Source organism: Microcaecilia unicolor, chromosome 11, assembly GCF_901765095.1.
Source record: "Microcaecilia unicolor chromosome 11, aMicUni1.1, whole genome shotgun sequence".
In the NCBI taxonomy this organism is placed as follows: Eukaryota; Metazoa; Chordata; class Amphibia; order Gymnophiona; family Siphonopidae; genus Microcaecilia; species Microcaecilia unicolor.
The window spans coordinates 116,513,645-116,535,607 of NC_044041.1; the positions used below are offsets into that span (position 1 = coordinate 116,513,645).

Genomic DNA, 21,963 nt, shown 5'->3' on the forward strand with positions numbered 1-21,963 from the left:
CAGGGTCGTCCCCCTCCCTCCCTCCCTCCGAGTTCCCAGGTCGTTCCCCCCCCTCCGAGTTCCCGGGTCATCCCCTGCCTCCCTCCCTCCGAGTTCCAGGGTCGTCCCCTCCCTCCGAGTTTCAGGGTCCCTCCCTCCCTCCGAGTTTCACGGTCCACCCCCCTCCCTCCCTCCGAGTTTCAGGGTCCCTCCCTCCCTCCGAGTTTCACGGTCCACCCCCCTCCCTCCCAGTTCCAGGTTCGTCATCCCTCCCTTCCTCCCTCCCTCCATTCCAGTTCCAGGCCCCCTCCCTACGAATTTTAAAAGTCATCTTCACTTACCTCGTAGGGGTTACGTCGACCGCCAGCAGCGGTAAAAGATGTGCAGGCTCGGCCCTTCTCTCTCTCTCAGCTGTGGTCCTGCCCTCATTTCCTGTTTCCGCAAGGGTGGGACCACAGCTGAGAGAGAGAGAAGGGCCGAGCCTACACACCTTTTACCGCTACTGCTGTTCGCCATAACCCTGACTTGGTAAGTGAAGATGACTTTTAAAAATCGGAGGGAGGGGGCCTGGAAGGAAGGGAGGGAGATGACTTTTAAAAATCGGAGGGAGGGGGCCTGGAAGGAAGGGAGGGACGACGACACCCTCATGCGTGTGACGTCGCGTGTGACAAACCAGGAAGTACGCTAACGTCACAACAGGAGATGGATACAGCTTTACAGGCAGCATGGACCCTACAACCCTTCACTGCCACGGAGTCAGCTTCAGAACGTTGGAGGTGCTTTTTATTATAGTAGATAATCTAGAGATGGGAATAACTAGTGAGGTAATTAAATTTGCTGATGACACAAAGTTATTCATAGTTGTTAAATCGCAAGAAGATTGTGAAAAATTACAAGAGGACCTTACGAGACCTTACGAGTCTTAGATTGTAAGCTCTTTGAGCAGGGACTGTCTTTCTTCTATGTTTGTGCAGCACTGCGTACGCCTTGTAGCGCTATAGAAATGCTAAATAGTAATAGTAGTAGTAGTAGTGGCATCCAAATAGCAGATGACATTTCCATATCATCAAGCTGATCAATCCATAGACTGGTGGGTTGTGTCCATCTACCAGCAGGTGGAGATAGAGAGCAAACTTTTGCCTCCCTATATGTGGTCATGTGCTGCCGGAAACTCCTCAGTATGTTCTCTATCTCAGCAGGTGGTGGTCACACACAGCAGCAGCTCTGGCTAGGCCTCCAAGCCTAATCCTTAGGTTTTGTTGAGGCCTGGGGTTGAGGGCTCTTTTGAGCAAGTGCAAACCTGGTGGTGCCAGGTCCCTCCTTTTCTCCCCCCTCCCGCTGGCTCCGTTTAAAAAAAAAAAAAAAAAAAATTTTTAAACGTCTTTAAAGGCGTTTAATTCGACGTTTCTTTAAACGTTCATTGCAGCTACTCACTGGGACACCAGTTCGTTACAGCTCGGAGCGGCAAGCAGGTAATTTTACCTTTTTATAGCGGGCAGGGGGTTCCCCGATTCTTCTCCTCGTGGCAATGGCGTCGGAGGGCGAGGGCGCAAAGGGTCGCTCCCCGGATCGCTGGAGCGCTTCTAGAGGGGATGCGGGGGTTTTACAACCTGATTTGCCCTTGATGGGTGATAGTTTAGTGACCGATGAATGTCCCGGTCGTTCCTCCGGCGTGGCGTTTTTTTCCCGCCATAAACGCCCATCCCCCGCTCCTCGCCTCCGCCATCTTGGCCGGCCACGCGGCTCGGACGGCTTCTTCGGGGCCGCCCTTGAGGTTGGAGACATTAATGCCATGAACGCCCTTAATTTGGGCCACGGCACAAAAGCGGCTAAAGTTAAGCGCCGTTCTTCCCGCGCGGCTCCTTCACGGAGTTTCGCGCCGGACGCCATTTTGGATGCGCAGCATGTCTCTCCCCCGCTATTGCGAGTGCCGGTTGAGAGTGCGTCTAGGGCTGTTGCCCAGGCTGCGGAAGTGCACAGTCTGGGGGGTTTCTCCCCCGAGTTTGTTTTGCTGCTGCATCAGGCTTTCCTCATGCAAAACGCTGCCCCTGCTCCCTCTTCGGATAAAGAGGTTGAGGTTCCCAGAGGTAAACGCCCTCGGGTTGATTTCCAGGCCTTGGAGGACTTTTGTCTCCTCCGATGTAGATGAGGGCAGCGTGTCTGAGGTCTCCCAACGATCCTTTGCGGATTCCTTGGAGGAGATAGATCCCCGCTCGGATGGAGCGGATGACCCCTCTGCAGCGCGGCTTTTTAGCCCAGAGGATTTGCCCAACCTGTTGTTACAGGCCATGGACACTTTGAAGATTTCCTCTCCGGAGGACGTCTCTCCCTCAGCCCCTGTTGGCTCTGCCATTATGCTGGGGACGAAGCGCCCGCCTAGAACCTTCCACGTGCATGATGCCATGCACACCTTAATTGCGGCTCAATGGGATGTCCCGGAAACGAGCCTTAAAGTGGCTAGGGCTATGTCCCGCCTCTATCCTTTGGCTGTGAGTGAACGTGAGGCCTATCTGTGGCCTACCGTGGATTCTTTAATCACTGCGGTGACTAAGAAAACGGCGTTGCCGGTGGAAGGTGGCACGGCCCTAAAGGACGCCCAAGACAGAAGATTGGAGGCGGCCTTAAGGTCGTCCTTTGAGGCAGCTGCTTTAAGTTTGCAGGCCTCAGTTTGCGGCTCCTATGTGGCCAGGGCGTGTCGGACTATGGTGCAGCGGGCTTCCCCCTCGGATCATTCCTTGAGGGCTGATTGGCCGGCCCTGGAATCGGGCTTAGCCTATTTGGCAGACTTGCTGTATGTTGTCTGGAGAGCCTCAGCTAAAGGCATGGCTCAGACAGTCTCTGCGCGGCGGTGGCTTTGGCTGAAACATTGGTCTGCTGACCACGCCTCTAAATCCCGCCTGGCTAGATTGCCTTTTAAAGGCAAGCTGCTCTTTGGGGTCGAGCTGGACAAAATCGTGACCGATCTCGGCACGTCTAAGGGCAAGAAATTACCAGAGGTCAGGGCTCGGGTTAGTACTCGTCCCGATACCTCCAGAGGACGGTTGCAGGAAGCCCATCGGTACCGCCCGGGCAAGTCGGGTTCCTCTGCCCCCTCTTCCTTCAAGAGGAATTTCTCCCCCAAGCAGCATTCCTTTCGCAGAGACCGCCGTCCCGGAGGTGCTCCCTCCGGTCCTCCCCCAGGGTCTCGTACCCAATGACGGGGCCTTGGTCCACGCCCCAGTGCAGATTGGAGGACGGCTGTCCTCGTTTCTGGGCGAGTGGACCACTATAACTTCAGACGCGTGGGTGCTGGAAGTCATCAGAGACGGCTACAAGCTAGAGTTCTGCCAACCCTTAAGAGACGGGTTTGTACTCTCTCCCTGCAAGTCTCCGGTCAAGCTGTGGTAGTGCAGCAGACCTTGGACAACCTGATCCGCCTGGGTGCGGTCGTTCCGGTGCCAAAAAATCAGATTGGCAAGGGACGTTACTCCATTTACTTTGTGGTTCCAAAGAAAGGAGGTTCTGTCCGGCCTATCCTCGACCTCAAAGGGGTCAATCGGGCCTGGAAAGTGAGGCACTTTCGCATGGAGACTCTCCGCTCTGTTATAGCGGCAGTGAAGGCAGGAGAGTTCTTGGCTTCCTTGGACATCAAGGAAGCGTACCTGCATATTCCCATCTGGCCTCCTCTCCAACGCTTTCTGCGTTTTACAGTCCTGAGACGACACTTCCAGTTCAGAGCCCTCCCTTTCGGGTTGGCTACTGCTCCGCGGACCTTTTCCAAAGTAATGGGGGTCATAGCGGCCTTCCTGCTAAAGGAAGGAGTACAAGTCCATCCTTATCTGGACGACTGGTTGATCCGAGCCCCCTCTTATGCAGAGTGCGGCAAAGCTATGGACCGGGTAGTTGCTCTTTTGAGCTCCCTGGGATGGATCATCAACTGGAAGAAGAGCCAGCTGCGCCCGACTCAGTCCCTGGTGTATCTGGGAGTTCGATTCGACACCCAAGTGGGCAGAGTGTTCCTGCCAGACAATCGGATTGTCAAGCTTCAGGCTCAGGTGGACTAGTTCCTAGTAGCCTCTCCTATTCGGGCTTGGGACTACGTGCAGCTGTTGGACTCTATGACGGCCACGATGGAAGTAGTGCCCTGGGCCAGGGCTCATATGAGACCACTACAGCTATCTCTGCTGCTGCGCTGGACTCCGATGTCGGAGGATTATGCTGTGCGCCTTCCCGTGGACCCAGCAGTGCGCAAGGCGCTGAGCTGGTGGACGCAGACAGACAAGTTGTCTGCAGGATTGCCTCTGGTGACCCCGGAGTGGATTGTCGTCACGACAGACGCCTCTTTGATGGGCTGGGGAGCCCACTGCTTGGGAAGGACAGCGCAGGGGCTCTAGTCTCCTGCAGAGGCAAGTATCTATTAACCTCCTGGAACTCAGAGCCATTCGGTTGGTGTTATTGGAGTTCATCCCGGTACTGGTGTTGAAGCCTGTACGGGTCCTGTCGGACAATGCCACGGCTGTGGCCTATATCAACCGCCAGGGAGGTACCAAGAGCGCCCCTCTAGCCAGGAGGCTATGAGTCTTTGCCAGTGGGCGGAAGCGAACCTGGAGCAGCTTTCAGCGGCCCACATTGCCGGAGTCATGAATGTCAAGGCGGACTTTCTCAGTCGCCATACCTTGGAGCCCGGAGAGTGGCAACTATCTGCTCAGGCGTTCTTGGACATCACGAAGCGCTGGGGCCAGCCGAGCCTAGATCTGATGGCGTCATCGGCCAATGGCCAAGTGCCGCGCTTTTTCAGCAGAAGACGGGACCCTCGATCCCTGGGAGTAGATGCTCTTCTCCAACAGTGGCCGACACAAGAGCTCCTCTATGTGTTCCCGCCCTGGCCCATGTTGGGCAGGGTGCTAGACCGGGTGGCAAAGCATCCCGGCAGGGTAATCCTGGTGGGTCCGGATTGGCCCAGACGTCCCTGGTATGCGGACTTGTTCAGGCTCTCAGTCGACGATCCTCTGCGGCTGTCAGTGGAGCAGGGCCTGTTACATCAGGGTCCCGTGGTGATGGAGTATCCCTCTCCCTTTGGTCTTACGGCCTGGCTATTGAGCGGCAGCGTCTGAGGAAGAAGGGCTTCTCAGACAAGGTCATCGCCACTATGCTGAGAGCGAGGAAGCGCTCTACTTCTACTGCTTACGCCAGGGTTTGGCGTATCTTTGCAGCATGGTGTGAAGCAGGCTCACTTTCTCCCTTCACTGCTCCAATTTCTTCAGTGTTGGCGTTCCTGCAAGAAGGTCTGGAGAAAGGCCTGTCGCTCAGTTCCCTTAAAGTCCAGGTAGCGGCTCTGGCTTGCTTCAGGGGCCGCCTGAAGGGTGCTTCCCTGGCTTCGCAGCCAGATGTGGTGCGCTTTCTCAAGGGAGTTAATCACCTGCGCCCTCCTCTGCACTCAGTGGTGCCTGCGTGGAATCTCAACCTGGTGCTAAGAGCATTGCAGAAGCCGCCTTTGGAACCCTTGTCGAGGGCATCTCTGAAAGACCTGACGTTGAAAGCAGTCTTTTTGGTGGCTATCACTTCAGCCAGAAGAGTTTCCGAGCTCCAGGCGCTCTTATGTCGAGAGCCTTTTCTGCAGTTCACTGAGGCAGGAGTGACTATTCGCACAGTGCCTGCCTTCCTGCCCAAGATTGGTTCTCGCTTCCATGTGAATCAGCAGCTCTGTCTCCCTTCCTTTCGTAGGGAGGACTACCCAGAGGAGTACTCCGCTCTTGAATATCTGGATGTGAGACGAGTCATCATCAGATACTTGGAAGGGACCAATGATTTCCGGAAATCGGATCATCTGTTTGTCCTGTTTGCAGGTCCTCGTAAGGGTCTGCAGGCTGCTAAGCCTACAGTGGCAAGATGGGTCAAGGAAGCCATTGCAGCGGCTTATGTGGCCGCGGGGAAGGTGCCGCCTATCCAGCTGAAGGCTCACTCCACGAGAGCTCAGGCGGCCTCGATGGCAGAGGCCGGATCCGTCTCCTTGGAAGAGATATGCAAGGCGGCAACGTGGGCTTCGGCTCATACATTCTCCAAGCATTACCGTGGCTGCACGGGCGGAGGCCCGGTTTGGAGCTTCAGTGTTGAGGTCAGGGATTTCTATGTCCCGCCCTGGGTGAGTACTGCTTCGGTACATCCCACCAGTCTATGGATTGATCAGCTTGATGATATGGAAGGTAAAATTATGTATAATCATACCTGATAATTTTCTTTCCATTAATCATAGCTGATCAATCCATAGCCCCTCCCAGATATCTGTACTGTTTATATTCTGGTTGAATTTTAGGTTCAAGTTTAGCCTTCAGTTACTTCAGGAGGACTTCGTGTTCAAGTTCTTCTTTCACTTGGATTCTTCAAGAGTTGAGATGAGTTTGTGTTACAGTGAGCTGCTGCATTCCTCTCCCCTCCGTTTTACGGGGCTGGATTGAGACATAAATTCTGCCGGCACTCCCTCCCGCTTCGTGCGGCTGTAGGGCAGCTTTGTACCCCTCCCGCTTCGGCGGTGTTAGGGTCAGTCAGCTCCTCCCGCGGTTGCGGTTGCAGGATAAGCCAGATCCCCCCGCATCGGCGGGTGTGGTGTCCCTCCCCCGCTCCGCGGGGATGAGCTGGACGGATTCCCCTCCCCCACTTGTGTGGGGATGAGCTGGGTTAATTCCCCTCCCCCGTTTCGGCGGTGGTGAGCTGGGCAGAGTGTCCCTTCGTGGGTGTAATTCTCTAAGTGCTGAGTCCTGCGGATGGAGCTTTGATATCGACATACTGAGGAGTTTCCGGCAGCACATGACCACATATAGGGAGGCAAAAGTTTGCTCTCTATCTCCACCTGCTGGTAGATGGACACAACCCACCAGTCTATGGATTGATCAGCTATGATTAATGGAAAGAAAATTATCAGGTATGATTATACATAATTTTACCTTAATGTGAGCAAGTGCAAAGTGGTGCATGTGGGAAAGAGGAACCCAAATTATAGCTACACTAGTAAAAAAGGCCCGTTTCTGACACAAATGAAACGGGCGGTAGCAAGGTTTTCCTCGGAGTGTGTATGTTTGGGAGAGTGTATGTGAGAGTGACTGTTTGAGAGTCAGAGTGAAAGTGTGATTGTGTGAGAGAGAGCGTGAGTCTGGGTGTGAGTGTGTTTGTGAGAGAGTGTGTGTGTGTGAGAATGAGAGTGTGTGCAAGTGTGTATGTGAGACACAGTGTGAGTGAGAGTGTGTGTGTGTGGGCGAGAGAGAGAGTGTGTGTGAGACACAGATTCTCTGTTTGAGTGAGTGTATGAGACCAAGCGAGTGTGTGAGAATGAGAGTGTGTGCAAGTGTGAATGTGATACAGTGTGAGACAGAGTGTGTGAGAGTGAGAGTCAGAAAGACATTGTATATGAGAGAGAGAGTGTGAGCCGTGCCCTCCCAATCCATGGCCATCTGTCCCCTGCCCCCTCCATTCATCCTTTTCCAGCAATTCCCCTCTGTCCCTGAGCCCTGCCCTCCCAATCCATGGCCATCCATGTTTGTCTGTCACCTGCCCCCTCCATTCATCCCTATCCAGCATTTCCCCTCTCTGCCTGAGGCCTGCCCTGCAATCCATATCCATCCATGCCCATCTGTCCCCTCCATTCATCCCTATGCAGCAATTCCCCTCTCCCTGAGTCCTGCCCTTCCAATCCATGCCCATCCATGCTCCTCTGTCACCTGGCCCCTCCATTTTTCCCTATCCAGCATTTCCCCTCTCTGCCTGAGGCCTGCTCTGCAATCCATATCCATTCATGCCCATCTGTCCCCTCCATTCATCCCTATCCAGCAATTCCCCTCTCCCTGAGTCCTGCCCTTCCAATCCATGCCCATCCATGCTCCTCTGTCAACTGGCCCCTCCATTTTTCCCTATCCAGCATTTCCCCTCTCTGCCTGAGGCCTGCTCTGCAATCCATATCCATCCATGCCCATCTGTCCCCTCCATTCATCCCTATCCAGCAATTCCCCTCTCCCTGAGTCCTGCCCTTCCAATCCATGCCCATCCATGCTCATCTGTCACCTGGCCCCTCCATTTTTCCCTATCCAGCATTTCCCCTCTCTGCCTGAGGCCTGCTCTGCAATCCATATCCATCCATGCCCATCTGTCCCCTCCATTCATCCCTATCCAGCAATTCCCCTCTCCCTGAGTCCTGCCCTTCCAATCCATGCCCATCCATGCTCCTCTGTCACCTGGCCCCTCCATTTTTCCCTATCCAGCATTTCCCCTCTCTGCCTGAGGCCTGCTCTGTAATCCATATCCATCCATGCCCATCTGTCCCCTCCATTCATCCCTATCCAGCAATTCCCCTCTCCTTGAGTCCTGCCCTTCCAATCCATGCCCATCCATGCTCATCTGTCACCTGGCCCCTCCATTTTTCCCTATCCAGCAATTTCCCTCTCTCCCTGAGTCCTGCCCTCCCAATCCATGCCCATCCATGCTCCTCTGTCCCCTGCCCCCTCCATTCATCCATTTCCAGTAATTCCCCTCTCTCCCTGTGCCCTGCCCTCCTAATCCATACCCATCCATGCTCCTCTGTCCCCTGCCGCCTCCATTCATCCTTTTCCAGCAAGTCCCCTCTCGCCCTTCCATGACCCCCCCCCCTCGCATCCATGCTACGCTCTCTCCCATGTCCAAGCCTGGCCCGCCCTCTTCCCCCCCCCCCCCCCCTTCGCATCCATGCCCCCCCACCCCTTCGCATCCATGCATCCCTTTTTTTTTTTTTTTAATTCTTTTTAACTTTACCTCCGTGGCAGTTCGTGCAGCGAAGCGTCAGGGAAGGAGGCGGCGCTCCCGACGTCTAGCTTTCCCTTCGCTGTGTTCCGCCTTGTTTTGAAGGCGGAACACAGCGAAGGGAAGGCTAGACGTCGGGAGCGCCGCCTCCTTCCCTGACGTTTCGCTTCCAGATTTGTTTGTTTTGTCGCGAGGACGGGGCAGAGACGGCTGGCTGGCTTGAAGGCTTCACACCACGAATCCACGAACCCTTCAGCCTCAGCCTGGGAGTGACGTCAGATGGCTTCAAGGCTTCAGGCTTCAAGGCTTCAGGCTTCAAGGCTTCAGGCTTCAAGGCTTCATAGAACGTTGTCCTCAGAACGTTGAGGGTGCGTTTTATTATATTAGATATTGCAAGGTTGCACATTAGGAGTCACCGACCAGGAAATGGATCTACGATCCAGAAGAGCAAACTGCAACTGTCGCATGTGAGCCCTTGCCCAAGGAACTACCTCTATTGATGCTGCCATCAGTCCCAGTATCTGGAGGTAGGAATGCACCATACGAGCCTGCTCTGCACACAGATGCTGAACCTTCATCTGCAGCTTGGCAATCCGGGTCAGGGTCAGAAAAACTCGCCCTAAACATGTGTCGAAACGCACTCCCAGATACTCCAGACTGAGACGGGACCAGATGATGTTTGGCTAGATTCACCACCCAGCCCAGAGACTGCAAGAAGCTCACTACACGTACCGTTGTTGCTTCGCTCTCCAACCTTGACTTGGCCCGAATCAACCAATCGTCTAGGTAGGGATGGGCTAAAACTCCCTGCTTCCTCAGCGCCGCCGCAACGACCACCATCACTCTGGAAAAGGTCCGAGACGCTGTTGCCAGGCCGAACGGTAGAGAACAAAATTGAAAATGCTTCCCTAAAGCAGCAAATCGGAGAAACTGCTGATGAGCCGCGCGGATGGGAATGTGCAGATAAGCCTCTGTCAAATCCAGAGAACTGAGGAACTCTCCTTTCCGAACCGCCACAATAACCGCAACGTTTCCATGCGAAGAGGGAACCTTCAGAGCCCCGTTGACCCTTTTGAGGTCCAAGATGGGCTGTAAGGAAGCCTCCTTCTTGGGACCACAAAATAAATAGAATAGCAGCCCATCCCCTCAGAAGGACGGGCACTACTGTGCCCAAGTCTTGAACCGCTCATACCTTGCATTGAGAGCGACAGTGCGACTCCAGAAAGAATTTGGGAGGAGACCTGTCGAACTCTAGCGCGTAACCGTCGTGTATGACTTCTAGGACCCACTGGTTTGACATGATCTGGGTCCACCTCTGGAAGAACTGACTCAGCCGAGCACCCACTCACACCAGAGGCTGGACCCCCGCACCTTCATTGAGAAGACCATGCAGGGTCGACACCCCCAGACAGAGTCAAGTCCCCCACAGCGCACCCCACGAAAGGACTGAGTCCATTGAAAAAAACGACCTCTGGACGCTCCACTTGACCTGCCTGGTCTATACTGCCAAGTTTCCCGAAAATGATCACCACCCTGGCTACTGGACTTGGAACGAAGTTCTGGCAAGCACGGCACCTTAGCATCCCCAAGACCGCGGACGAACTTATCTAAATCCTCACCAAAGAGCATGGAACCTTTAAAGGGAAGCAAGCATAACTTAGATTTAGAAGCCACGTCTGCGGCCCAACCCCTTAACCAAAGCGCTCGACGGGCTTCAACCGTCAGGACCATGTTCTTAGCTGATGCTCACAACAAATCGTAGAGGGCATCAGGTAAGAAAGAGGACCCCATTTCTAACTTGGCCAAATCCTGAACCGAAGTGGACCTATCCATACTCGGATCATCCAAGAATTTCTCAGCCCAGCGAAAAGAAGCCCAAGCAACCAAACCTCCGCAGACCGATGCTTGCAGCGCAAGAGCTCACAAATCAAAACTGTGCTTCAGAAAAGACTCTAACTTCCTATCCTGGGGGTCACGCAGCGCCTCGCCCCATCCACCAGAATAGCCATGGCCTTAGTGACCGCAGTCACAACCGCATCAACCGTAGGAAGCTTCAGAGAGTCCCTGTCCTGCGGGAGAGGATAAAGATGAGACATGGCCTGAGACACTTTTGCAGGGCGTATCTGGTGAAGCCCACTCCTGAGATTCCATGTCCCTCAGGTCTTTGTTCATAGGAAAGGACTAGGCCGACCGACGAATCCCTTTAACCAAGGGATCCACCTGCTTCGTCTCACCCGCAGGAAGGTCAGCTGGCTCAAATTTAAGAGTTGTGGTCACCTGATCGATGAGTTCGGACAATTCGTCCCTATGAAAAATTCTAACCACTGAGGGGTCCTTCCCCGGTAAGGGACTCTCTTTTTCCTGACCTGAGGCTAAAACATCCTCTTGCCCAAGGTCATTAAACTCCTCCTCAGATCCCAGGAGGGAACCAGACTCGATCCCCTCCGCCCAGTGTAACCGGGACCTCTTGGGGACCACTGGACCCGCAACCTCACCGACGAAAACTGACTGAGGTGGGCCTGCCTTCCAGGCTTGATTATAAAGACCAAATAAAGTCTGGAGGAAAAGCCATGCCCCCTGTGCCGTCCTGTCCCGGCAATGGGCAGCAAACATCGAGGGAGACTGATCCCCTGTGCGGGAGGGATCCAAGATGGCAGTGGTTCCCGTCGAAAACAGAACCGCCGCTGTCCCCGCCATCTATTTGGCCGTCTCCGCGCTACAGAAACCGGCTGCGGGAACCTCCGCCGATAACTGAGGGGGCAGTAAGGAAAGAGTCTTCGGCTCTGCACAGAACCGGCATTGAGATCCTGGCGCCTCTAAACCCCGCCGAGAACAAACGCGGCACCGGACATGATCTCGGAACAAGAGGAGCCAAAAAGAAAGCCCCAGCACCGGGAACAAACGTCCTGACTCTCCTGGGCAGCCCAAAACCCAAAATGGGAAACAGCACCGATAAGGAGCACTTTGCTAGTAGCAGGTTTTGGTTGTTTTTTTCCACTTTATGAGACTGTCGCTGCTGCTGAATGAAAGGCACTCAAGGCTGCCGCTTGAGAACTGCAACTGAGGAATAAGGCTGGCCACCCAGGAGAGGAGGACTGGGGAGGGACCCGGCCACCTGGGTGTGACACCCCTTGGGGAAATCAGAGCCCCACCAGACTCACACCCCAAAGTACAAAGCTGGAAACCAAGTACAAGGTAAGTAAGAAAATAAAGAGATTTTTTTTCCAACAATTGACCAAAGAAAAAAGAAAAAGGCACCCCCAGAAACTCCAGGGCCCTACCAGACCAGTCAGGCTGCACGTCTATCCTCTGCTGGAGACTGAGAAATACTGGCTGGTTGGGATTCTGCACAGGTTACATATACAGTATTCAAGTACATAAGTATTGCCATACTGGGAAAGACCAAAGGTCCATCAAGCCCATCATCCTGTTTCCAACAGTGGCCAATCCAGGTCACAAATACCTGGCAAGATCCCAAAAAGTACAAAACATTTTATACTGCTTATCCCAGAAATAGTGGATTTTCCCCAAGTCCATTTAATAATGGTCTATGGACTTTTCCTTTAGGAAGCTGTCCAAACCTTTTTTATGTTTCAATCATTTTTATTCAAAACTTAAGAAGAAAAGTTAACATCATCATGTATGAACTTCTGATATTTTCCCCCCATGTGGCTAAACTAACACATAGTACTTCTACCCCAACAAATAGAACTTAACCTTCCCTTCCCCTCCCACCCCACCCCCTTTTTCCTTTGCTATGGCATCAAATGAATATAATAACGCAGGGTACAGGGCAATATTTAGAAGTTTAAAGGTCTACTCCTGGCAGTTGGAGTCAGAGTATTCCAAAAGGGAGTCCAAGTGAGTTGGAAACGCACTCCAGTCTTCGTTTTAAAATCTGTAATTCCCACCCTCTCTACCCGCAGTAATGTTATCATACGCACACGCCACTGCGATACTGTAGGGTAGTTGTATGTAAGCCATTCTGAGAGTATTGCTTGTTTAGCCACTACAATAGCTTTGCGTACAAAAGCGGTAAATCCTGATGGGACATGGTGTATGAGAACAGGATGGCCCAGGAGCAGCGCCGAGTCATACTTCCAGCCCGCCTTCCACATCTCAGAAACATATTGTACTAGCTCCTTCCAAAATCGGACTATGCCCTTGCAGGACCAAAACATGTGCCCGAGGGTGGCCCCCGGATCCCCGCATTTGAGGCACTCTCCCCAAAGCGAGAGTCCCATGTGAAAGGCTCTTCTGAGAGAAATGTAGAGTCGAAGAGCAAATTTGTATTGTAGCTCCCAGTGCTGCCCACGTGTTAAGTAATCATTGACAAGTATGATTTTGGATCCCTCATATTCCAGAAGACCCATTCTCTAGTATGTTCTGAACAATTGTTCTTTTTCTCTCCAGTTCAGATAGTGAGCTGTCACTGTTCTTGGTTTGCGATTTGCAGCCACCTTTGGTTCAGTTCGGTTGTTCTTTTCCAGCTGTATTGTGCCTCTTCTGGGGAGAGGCCCAATTTCTCTGGTAGCGCTGTCTGATAGGCCCACCATACACAAATGATTGTGGTGGCTTCTCTTTTCTTGTTCATGTAGTTGGTCTTGTAAATTTGTTGTTTGTTTGCGAAGCATCTCTGATTGCTGTCTCATGCATTTGCTGCTTTCTTCTTGCTTGGAGACACGGTGTTCCACCTCCATCAGCCTTTGACTGAGAGTGTCAAATTTTTCTTTCAGACCATCCACAGCCGATTGTAATTTGTTTCATCTGTTCTCCAGTGCTACTGAAACTGTCTTTGAGATCTCTTGGACCCGTTCTCCTGCTGGGATGGTGAACATTGCCGGGTCATCCACCATCTTGGAGCTACTGAGCTTTGTCTTTTCCCGATTTGGTCTCTGAGTTTTCGTTGGCATACCGAGCTTCCCAGTTACAAAATCTGTTGTATGGTTTATTGTTGCATGTGCCCTTTCTTCATACAGCACTTCTGGCCAATGCTTCTGTCTTGGGGAGGCAATATTAAGCTGATATTTTGAGGTCACCACTGGAGCCTTTTTCTCCTGTGTCTGCTCAGGCAGGATGCATCACATGACCCCACCCACCCCAGAGCTGATGCTTATTACCATGCCATGTGCCTTGCAGATATGGCTATCACTGCTTCCCTCTCTGCTGTGTCATATGCATCATGCACTGCTTCTATTGTATTGACTGCGCATTCTTCAAAGTCATTTAAGATGGATGGCAATGTTGAATTGTTGGTCTTAGATGATAATGATGAAGATGATCTCTATCTTCTCTGTGGTATTATACGTGTATTGCATTATTTGAAATTGGTGAATAGCAATTTTTGTACTCAACATGCAGTTCTGGTATGTCCTTTTTCCTATCAGATGTAAGAATTTTTTATCTTTTCCTGGTGGACAGAGTGTGTTCTGGTGCAAATTCAGTGTTCTGGATTTATTAGGTGTTTTAGGAGAATGGTCTTTAAGTTGCAAGAAATCTCAAAGCTTGAACTCCCAGATCTTCTTGGCTCAAGGGGACATCTTGGAACAGGCTGGACAGTTCTTTACCTGATGAGATGCCCTCATACAATGTATACACTTTTCAAGTGATGCACTTAGGGAGTAGAAATCCACGGGAGACGTATGTGTTAGGCGGGGAGAGTCTGATAGTTACGGATGGGGAGAGGGATCTTGGGGTGATAGTATCTGAGGATTTGAAGGCGACGAAACAGTGTGACAAGGTGGTGGCCGTAGCTAGAAGGTTGTTAGGCTGTATAGAGAGAGGTGTGACCAGCAGAAGAAAGGGGGTGTTGATGCCCCTGTATAAGTCGTTGGTGAGGCCCCACCTGGAGTATTGTGTTCAGTTTTGGAGGCCGTATCTTGTTAAGGATGTAAAAAGAATTGAAGCGGTGCAAAGAAAAGCTACGAGAATGGTATGGGATTTGCGTTACAAGACGTATGAGGAGAGACTTGCGGACCTGAACATGTATACTCTGGAGGAAAGGAGAAACAGGGGTGATATGATACAGACGTTCAAATATTTGAAAGGTATTAATTTGCAAACGAACCTTTTCCGGAGATGCGAAGGCAGTAGAACAAGAGGACATGAAATGAGATTGAAGGGGGGCAGACTCAAGAAAAATGTCAGGAAGTATTTTTTCACGGAGAGAGTAGTGGATGCTTGGAATGCCCTCCCGCGGGAGGTGGTGGAAACGAAAATGGTAACGGAATTCAAACATGCGTGGGATAAACATAAAGGAATCCTGTTCAGAAGGAATGGATCCTAAGGAACTTAGCCAATTGGGTGGCAGAACCGGTGGCGGGAGGTGGAGATGGTGCTGAGCAGACTTATACGGTCTGTGCCAGAGCAGGTGGTGGGAGGCGGGACTGGTGGTTGGGAGGCGGGGATAGTGCTGGGCAGACTTATACGGTCTGTGCCCTGAAAAGGACAGGTACAAATGAAGGTAAGGTATACACAAAAAGTAGCACATGTGAGTTTATCTTGTTGGGCAGACTGGATGGACCGTGCAGGTCTTTTTCTGCCGTCATCTACTATGTTACTATGCAGCTTATAATCAAAAGTGATCGCCGGCCATTTCCCAACATAAATCGGGAGATGGCCGGCGATCTCGGAAAAGCGGCTAAATCGGTATAATCGAAAGCCGCTATTTGGACAGCATCGCCGCTTTCCCGTCGCCTCGCCGGCCAAAGTTCAAAGGGGCGTGTCGGCGGCGAAGCAAAGGCGGGACATGGGCTGGCATGGGCGAGGCTACCAGATAGGCGGCTCGAAATGACCAGATGACCACTGGAGGGAATGGGGGATGACCTCCCCATACTCCCCCAGTGGTCACCAACCCCCTCCCATACTAACCAAATAGAAGTAAAAACTTTTTTTGCCAGCCTGTATGCCAGCCTCAAATGCCGTACCCACCTCCATGACAGCAGAATGTGTTTTATCGTCTGACAGCCTTTCCATGGTTGTGATGTGGCTCTCCGGTGAGTGTGACACCTTTTCTGTTAGGTGCCCTGCAGAGTCACATCAGCAATGCATTGTGGTCGGTATAGGGTACTGGGCTCTACTCCCATGGTGCTTTTCCCCCCTGCTAAGTGGGTCAGAGTGTGCCCTGTTTTGTTTCCGGTAGTCCATGAGGTAGTGGCCATTTTTGTAAGATAGTTTTACATCCCTTTCCTGTGTTACCCACGTTAAAGAATGTAGTTCTTACCTTGACTGGTGCTGAAAGAGGGCATTGTACACCATTGTGCCAGCTCTGACCTACTGCTAATCTTAGTACCAGGGGAATCTTTGCCAGTGGGGCACAACCTCTGATCTGCACTTAACTGTGAGTAAACGTGCTTATTCAAATAAAGGACTTGTTCGCAGAGATTAGTCTTCATGTGTCAACTGGTGTGCCAAAGTTATACAGTAGCAATAAGTCCTAGAGGCTGTGTGCAGGTCCCTGGAGCAGTTTTAGTGGGTGCAGTACATTTGTGGATAGTGGGTTTTGGTGGAGGTTTGGGGGGCCTCACTTCCCAAAGTAAGGGAGCTATGGACGTGGGAGCTTTTCTGAAGTCCACCGCAGTGACCCCTAGGGTGCCCGGTTGGTGTCCTGCCATGTCAGGGGGGCCAGTGCACTAAAAATGCTGGCTCCTCCCATGGGCAAATGCCTTGAATTTGGCCGGATTTGAGATGGCCAACATAACTTTCCATTATCGCTAAAAAAACGAAACCGGCCATCTCAAACCCCGGCCAAATTCAATGCTTTTGGCCAGGCTAAACCGTATTATCGAAAAAAAAGATGGCCGGACATTTCTTTCGATAATACGGTTCTGGCCAGTTGTAGCGCCGCCGCCAACATAGATCACCGGCGATCTATTTGGCCGGCGACGTTCGATTATTCCCCTCTTAGTGAATCAGTAATAAACGATCACATTTTGGGCAATGCCAGATAAGAAGCCAGGCTTCAAACATTTAAAAAAAAAGTTGAGCAAAGTCAAATTAAAAAAAAACAAAACAAGGTAAGTAAACATTTTTCACTTGTAATCTGACAAGAGAAATCTGTACTGTACTGTACATACAGTAGGGGGCACAGTAGGCAGGAATACCCGCCTGTGCACAGTAATATCTTTTAGAGATTTCTGTTCTAGGAATCCAGCCAAGTTCAGGGCTGCCGAGAGACTAGGCCGGGGCAAGGGCGCCCTGCCTCTGCCCCCTCACCGCTGCCGCCCCCCATCGCTCCCCCCGCCGCTCCCCCCCTCTGTCGTTCCCCCGTCTGCTGCAGTCCCCGGTCTCACCTGCCTGCCTCCTTGGCTGCGGGACCCCTGCATTCGAAGCGGCAGTTGCAGATCTCCTCTCTTCTGGCCTTCCCTCCCTGTGTCCCGCCCTTGTCTGATGTAACTTCCGGTTTCCGCAAGGGTGGGACACATGGAGGAAAGGCCAGAAGAGAGGAGATCTGCGACTGCCGCTTTGAATGCAGGGGGCCCGGAGCCAAGAAGGCAGGCAGGTGAGACCGGGGACTGCAGCGCCGGCGGCCTGACCCCAGTGCCGGGCCCCCCCCCCCCCCCCCTCTCACTGGCCCTGGCCAAGTTAGCTCTGTCACATCACCACTTGTGTGGCTCAAAGATCCTCTGTTCAAGAAGAAACACAGTTTTACAAGTTCCTTTCATTTTTGTTTTTTATTATCCCAGCCCTCATCACAGGGACGTTTGTTCCTTCCAGTACATTTAGAAAGCAAGGATATTACTGCCTTTATTCAAGACTTTGGATAGATCTTATGATTTTTTTTATCTGTAGAACACCTTCCATCTGTGAAGGATACCAGTGTTAATTTCTTTGTAATGTGGATGCAGCTACTAGCTTAGATTGTATGGTGGTTTTATACTGGACAAATTAATAATATGGGGTAATTTTTATAAGTGACTCAAGCACATGGAACGGCATTTTACCAATTCATGGAGGTATTTATAAAAATGGCCCGGGTATAGGTGCATAGAATCAGACACTCGGGAAACAGTGTTAGCTTTTATGTAATACTAGTGAAAAAGGCCCGTTTCTGACAGAAATGAAACGGGCGCTAGCAAGGTTTTCCTCGGAGTGTGTATGTTTGAGAGAGTGTGTGTGAGAGAGAGTGAATGTGCAAGTGTGTGTGTGTAACAGAGAGAGAGTGAGACTGGGTGCGAGTGTGTCCGTGAGAGGGAGACTGTGTGTGTGATAATCAGAGTGTGTGCCAGGGGCCCCTCCCTCCTCTCTCCCAGTTCCAGGGTCCCCTCCTCCATCCCTTCCTCCATCCCTCCGAGTTCCAGGGTCATCCCCCCTCCCTCCGAGTTCCAGGGTCCCTTACAGTTTGAGGGTCCCCCCACCCTCCCTCATAGTTTGAGGGTCCCCACCCTCCCAGTTCCATGGTCACCTTCCCTCCCTTCTCCCAGTTCCATAGTCCCCCTCCCAGTTCCAGGGTCCCCCTACCAGTTCAAGGGTCCCTCCCCCTCCCTCCCAGTTCAACGGTCCTGTCCCCTCCCTTCCTCCCTCCCTCCGAGGTGCTTGGGGAGGGGGGGGGTTGCTATTTGCTGTCAACCTAAGGAGAGACTGCTTCTGGCGTCCAGCAGCTAAGTCCTGTTGTGACCCACAGGCAGCTGGAGCTCCCTCATACTCTGACACACATTGACAGGCAACGGCAGGGCTGACGCAGCCAAGGGCACTTACCTGGATAAAGTTTGTATTGATGACAAATGATCTGACAATACAGAGTTTAAAATTGCTGTTTCTACCAGGTAGAATATTTTTTAAAGCTGTTTTAGTGATATTTAATTTAGATTTCATGATATTCATATGTACAGATGGATAGCTTTCAAATAAATTAAAAAGGTGTGCAGTAAGAAACCAAAACCCTTTTGTCCTTTACCTTTTAAGGCGCAGTTTATCCAGTAGAAACAGCTTTAGACGTGTTTCAGATGGAAGAAGAAAATAAAACCGACAATGTGGATCAGCAGCTCCTAGGTGTGCTTGGTTTGAGTGTATGGGAATGACAGCTGTGTTGGGGAGTGGAAACAGAGATTAACCAATGGGCTTCCTTGCTTACAGTGTAGTTGATTGGGTCACTTTCACTCGTGTGTAGTAATCGTCCTGCTGCATGGCCAGAGTCGGAGAGGAGAGGGAGTGCGGCGGAATGGTGAGCGAGCGGCTGCGGGAGGGTGGGTGAGGGGGACTGTGGGCGGGGGGACGGGGTGCAGCGGCAATTTTGTTTGGTTTTGAGTGTTTGGGAATGACGGCAGCGTTGTGGAGTGGAAACAGAGATTAACCAATGGGCTTCCTTGATTCGTTGAGTGTCAGTGCTCTGCCCTCGACGTCATCACGTTTGACGCGAGGGCGGGGCAGACACTTATGGGCAAACCGGATATCTATGCCACTTCAAGTTTCCGGCTTGAGGCTTCATTAGAACGTTGGAGGTGCGTTTTATATAGAGAGATATGTGTAGGTGTTCTGGAGAATGAACAGAGCAGGGGCAGAATTGGCATTTATGCACTTAAAAAATATATACACATAGGTTCTGATTTTCTACTAGCATATATATACAGAAAGTTATTCCTTTGGGAGCTTTCAGGCAAGCTGTTCTATAAAACTAGCCTTGAGTTTAACCATCAAATTATTCCGACTCTGTACCACACATCTTGTTCCCATCATATATCTGCTCCTCTTGGTCCCTCAGCTATATAGTAAGCCGTATTTAAGAAAATCATTAGCATCATATCTGTTTTACTTGAATGTTCTAATCCATGCTTATTAGGTGTTTCATCAGTATAATGCTAACATTGTATTAAATCTTTGGTATTTGAATTCCAGTGCTGTTAAACGTATTTTTGATACTGTTTCATGGTAGTTCTATTATTAGGTTTCAATTTACTGTTTTCAAGTTTACCTCATTTTTTGTATTTTTGTCTATTCTTGGTTGTTTTACTGTTGTTATCCTGTTAACAAAATTGTAAATTCTATGTCAAACTGTACCTGCTGCACACCACCTTGGATGAATCTCTTCATAAAGGTGGTTAATAAATCCCAATAAATAAATAAAAGGTCACAAACACTACAGAACACTGCTGCATGTCTTATCTGCCAGGCATCAAGATTTTATAATGCATGGCCGCTCTTAGCAAGGTTACATTGGCTACCAAAAGATTTTTAAAATTTTAACTACTGTGTTTCTGGTTTTACATGGTCAAGCTCCTGAATATATGTTGAGTTTGGTTAGTATTTTAGCAAAAAATTATGATACTTCTTGCTGCAGTACCCTAGTAACATAAAGATCAGGTATAAGAGGTTATTTGCCTCATCATTTTTACTCTTGGAATACTCTGCCTGCACCGCTGAGACATATGATGGACTACAAACAGTTCCAAAAATCTCTGAAAGCTTTTATATTTTGTAGATTTGTATTAACCAAACCTTATAAAATAGGTTGCAATGTGTAAACCTATGACCCTTTCCTGCCTAGGTGCCTTCGCTGTAGTAGTCTAATAATGGGCGTGGGGTGGAGTAATTTATATCTCAAGCATAGGCAGATAAAACAACTCACCCTTAGGTCTTAGACACAGTTGGAGCATTGCATCCACATAGCATGTAATATGGAGCCTCCTCTCTTAACTAACCTCTCCCCATCCTTTTCTTTCACTCCATCCAGTCGATTCCCATGGCACCCTGCAGCCAGTCTCTGAAGATTCCAGGAAGCAGAAGAGCCCCCCACCTCTGCCTCCACCACCACCACCACCACCTCAACCTCAACAACCAGCCCCTCAGGAGCCTGAAACTCCAGCTGCTTCTGCCCCAGCCCCTTACCGGGGCCAGCGCCGTAACTATCAGCTACGCTGGCGGGGGGAATATATGATGGACTATGACTGTCGTCGCCATGGGCTGATCTGCATGGTGTGTGGTGGCACTCTGGCTACCTTGAAGATAAGCACCATCAAGAGGCACATCCTACAGGTGCACCCCCACTCCATTGAGTTTGGCGCAGCCGAGAAGCAACGCGTGCTGGAGGCCTATAGTGAGATGGCACTACACTACATTCACACAGAGGAATGCTTTCGGCAGGCGGAGGACCCAGGGCTCCATGCTTACCTGCTCTGTGCAGGGAGGGCGACCTCAAGCAGGGGAGGAGGAGCCCACGAGCCTGTCACCACTGCACAGCCACCCCAGTCAGCTCTACGGCAGCATACAGAAGATGTGATCGTGGTCTAAGGACCCATTTTATCTTGCTTTTTGTTTTCAATCAAGAAAGGACTTATTTATAAGAATGGAGAGTTTTAAAACTGAAAGGAAAAGTTTGTGCTGAGGCACAGTGAAAGAGAGACTAGGCCACTTTTGCCGCTTTATTCATCTGTATTTTAACAACCTGCTAAAATCAAGTGTGTGTGGGGGGGGGGGGGGGGTGCTGCTGTGCTTTACAAAATTTGTTACTCTTCTAGCTAGAAGTTTGAGGTGGGGGAGTAGTCGTCCCAGGGACTCTACCCTTTATTCCTGGATTTCTTTCTGTCCTGTTGCAGGAGGGCAACCCTGGCTGCACTGAGAGGGGTATATTTATATGCTTGATTTCAGCAGAGGAGGGGGATATCCTGCTCCACACCTGCCTGCACACTGGGACTACTATTTCCCTTTCTCATTACTGGGAGCCACAGAAGCTGCTACCTGACTCTCCACACAAATACAGCCTGAGACAGTGGAACATTTGGCTATTCTAATCCAGATTTTAGCCCTGGTTCCCTCCAAGTTATAAAATCATGGTTTCAGTTTTTAAAAGAACTTAGACATTGCGTCCACCTCACAAGTCTTTCAGATGACTTTGTCTTGTGTTGATAACATCGTTCTTAGTTTTTTAAAAGATCTGTTATATCATTGGCTGTGTTTCTGATACTTTTCCCCCCAGTTATCAAGAGGAGAGTGGCCATTAGCTGTGATATCACAAGCAACCTTCCATGGTAAATCCAAGCAAAACGTTATGCTGTGTGATGTCATCACTAATGTTGCTGCTCTCTGTGGCTTCTCTTTAATTTTATACAGTATGTAAACAAGAGCATTTGCTATAGAACAGGAGCCCGGGGAGGTGGGGGGGGGGGGGGGGAGGCTGGCAAAGTGGGACGTGAGGAAGGAAGTTTTGAAAAGTAAAGTGGTGATGGTTAAGATTTTTAATCTCTGCCACTTGTCCTTAGATATGATTGAAGAAGTACAGCTGCCTTAGCCATGATAATCATGCTTTTA

The 21,963-nt window shown here is 50.8% G+C and overlaps 1 protein-coding gene across 1 annotated transcript in view; it reads left to right on the forward strand.

Annotated features, from left to right (window-relative positions):
• LOC115479628 (uncharacterized protein C11orf95-like) overlaps positions 1–21,113 on the forward strand; it is a 61,262-nt gene extending 40,149 nt beyond the window's left edge. Inside the window, exon 7 of the mRNA XM_030217675.1 lies at positions 20,390–21,113. Within this exon, the coding sequence (XP_030073535.1) occupies positions 20,390–20,946 (557 nt within the window). The 3' untranslated portion in view covers positions 20,947–21,113. The remainder of the gene's footprint in view (positions 1–20,389) is intronic.
• Positions 21,114–21,963: the final 850 nt, after the last annotated feature.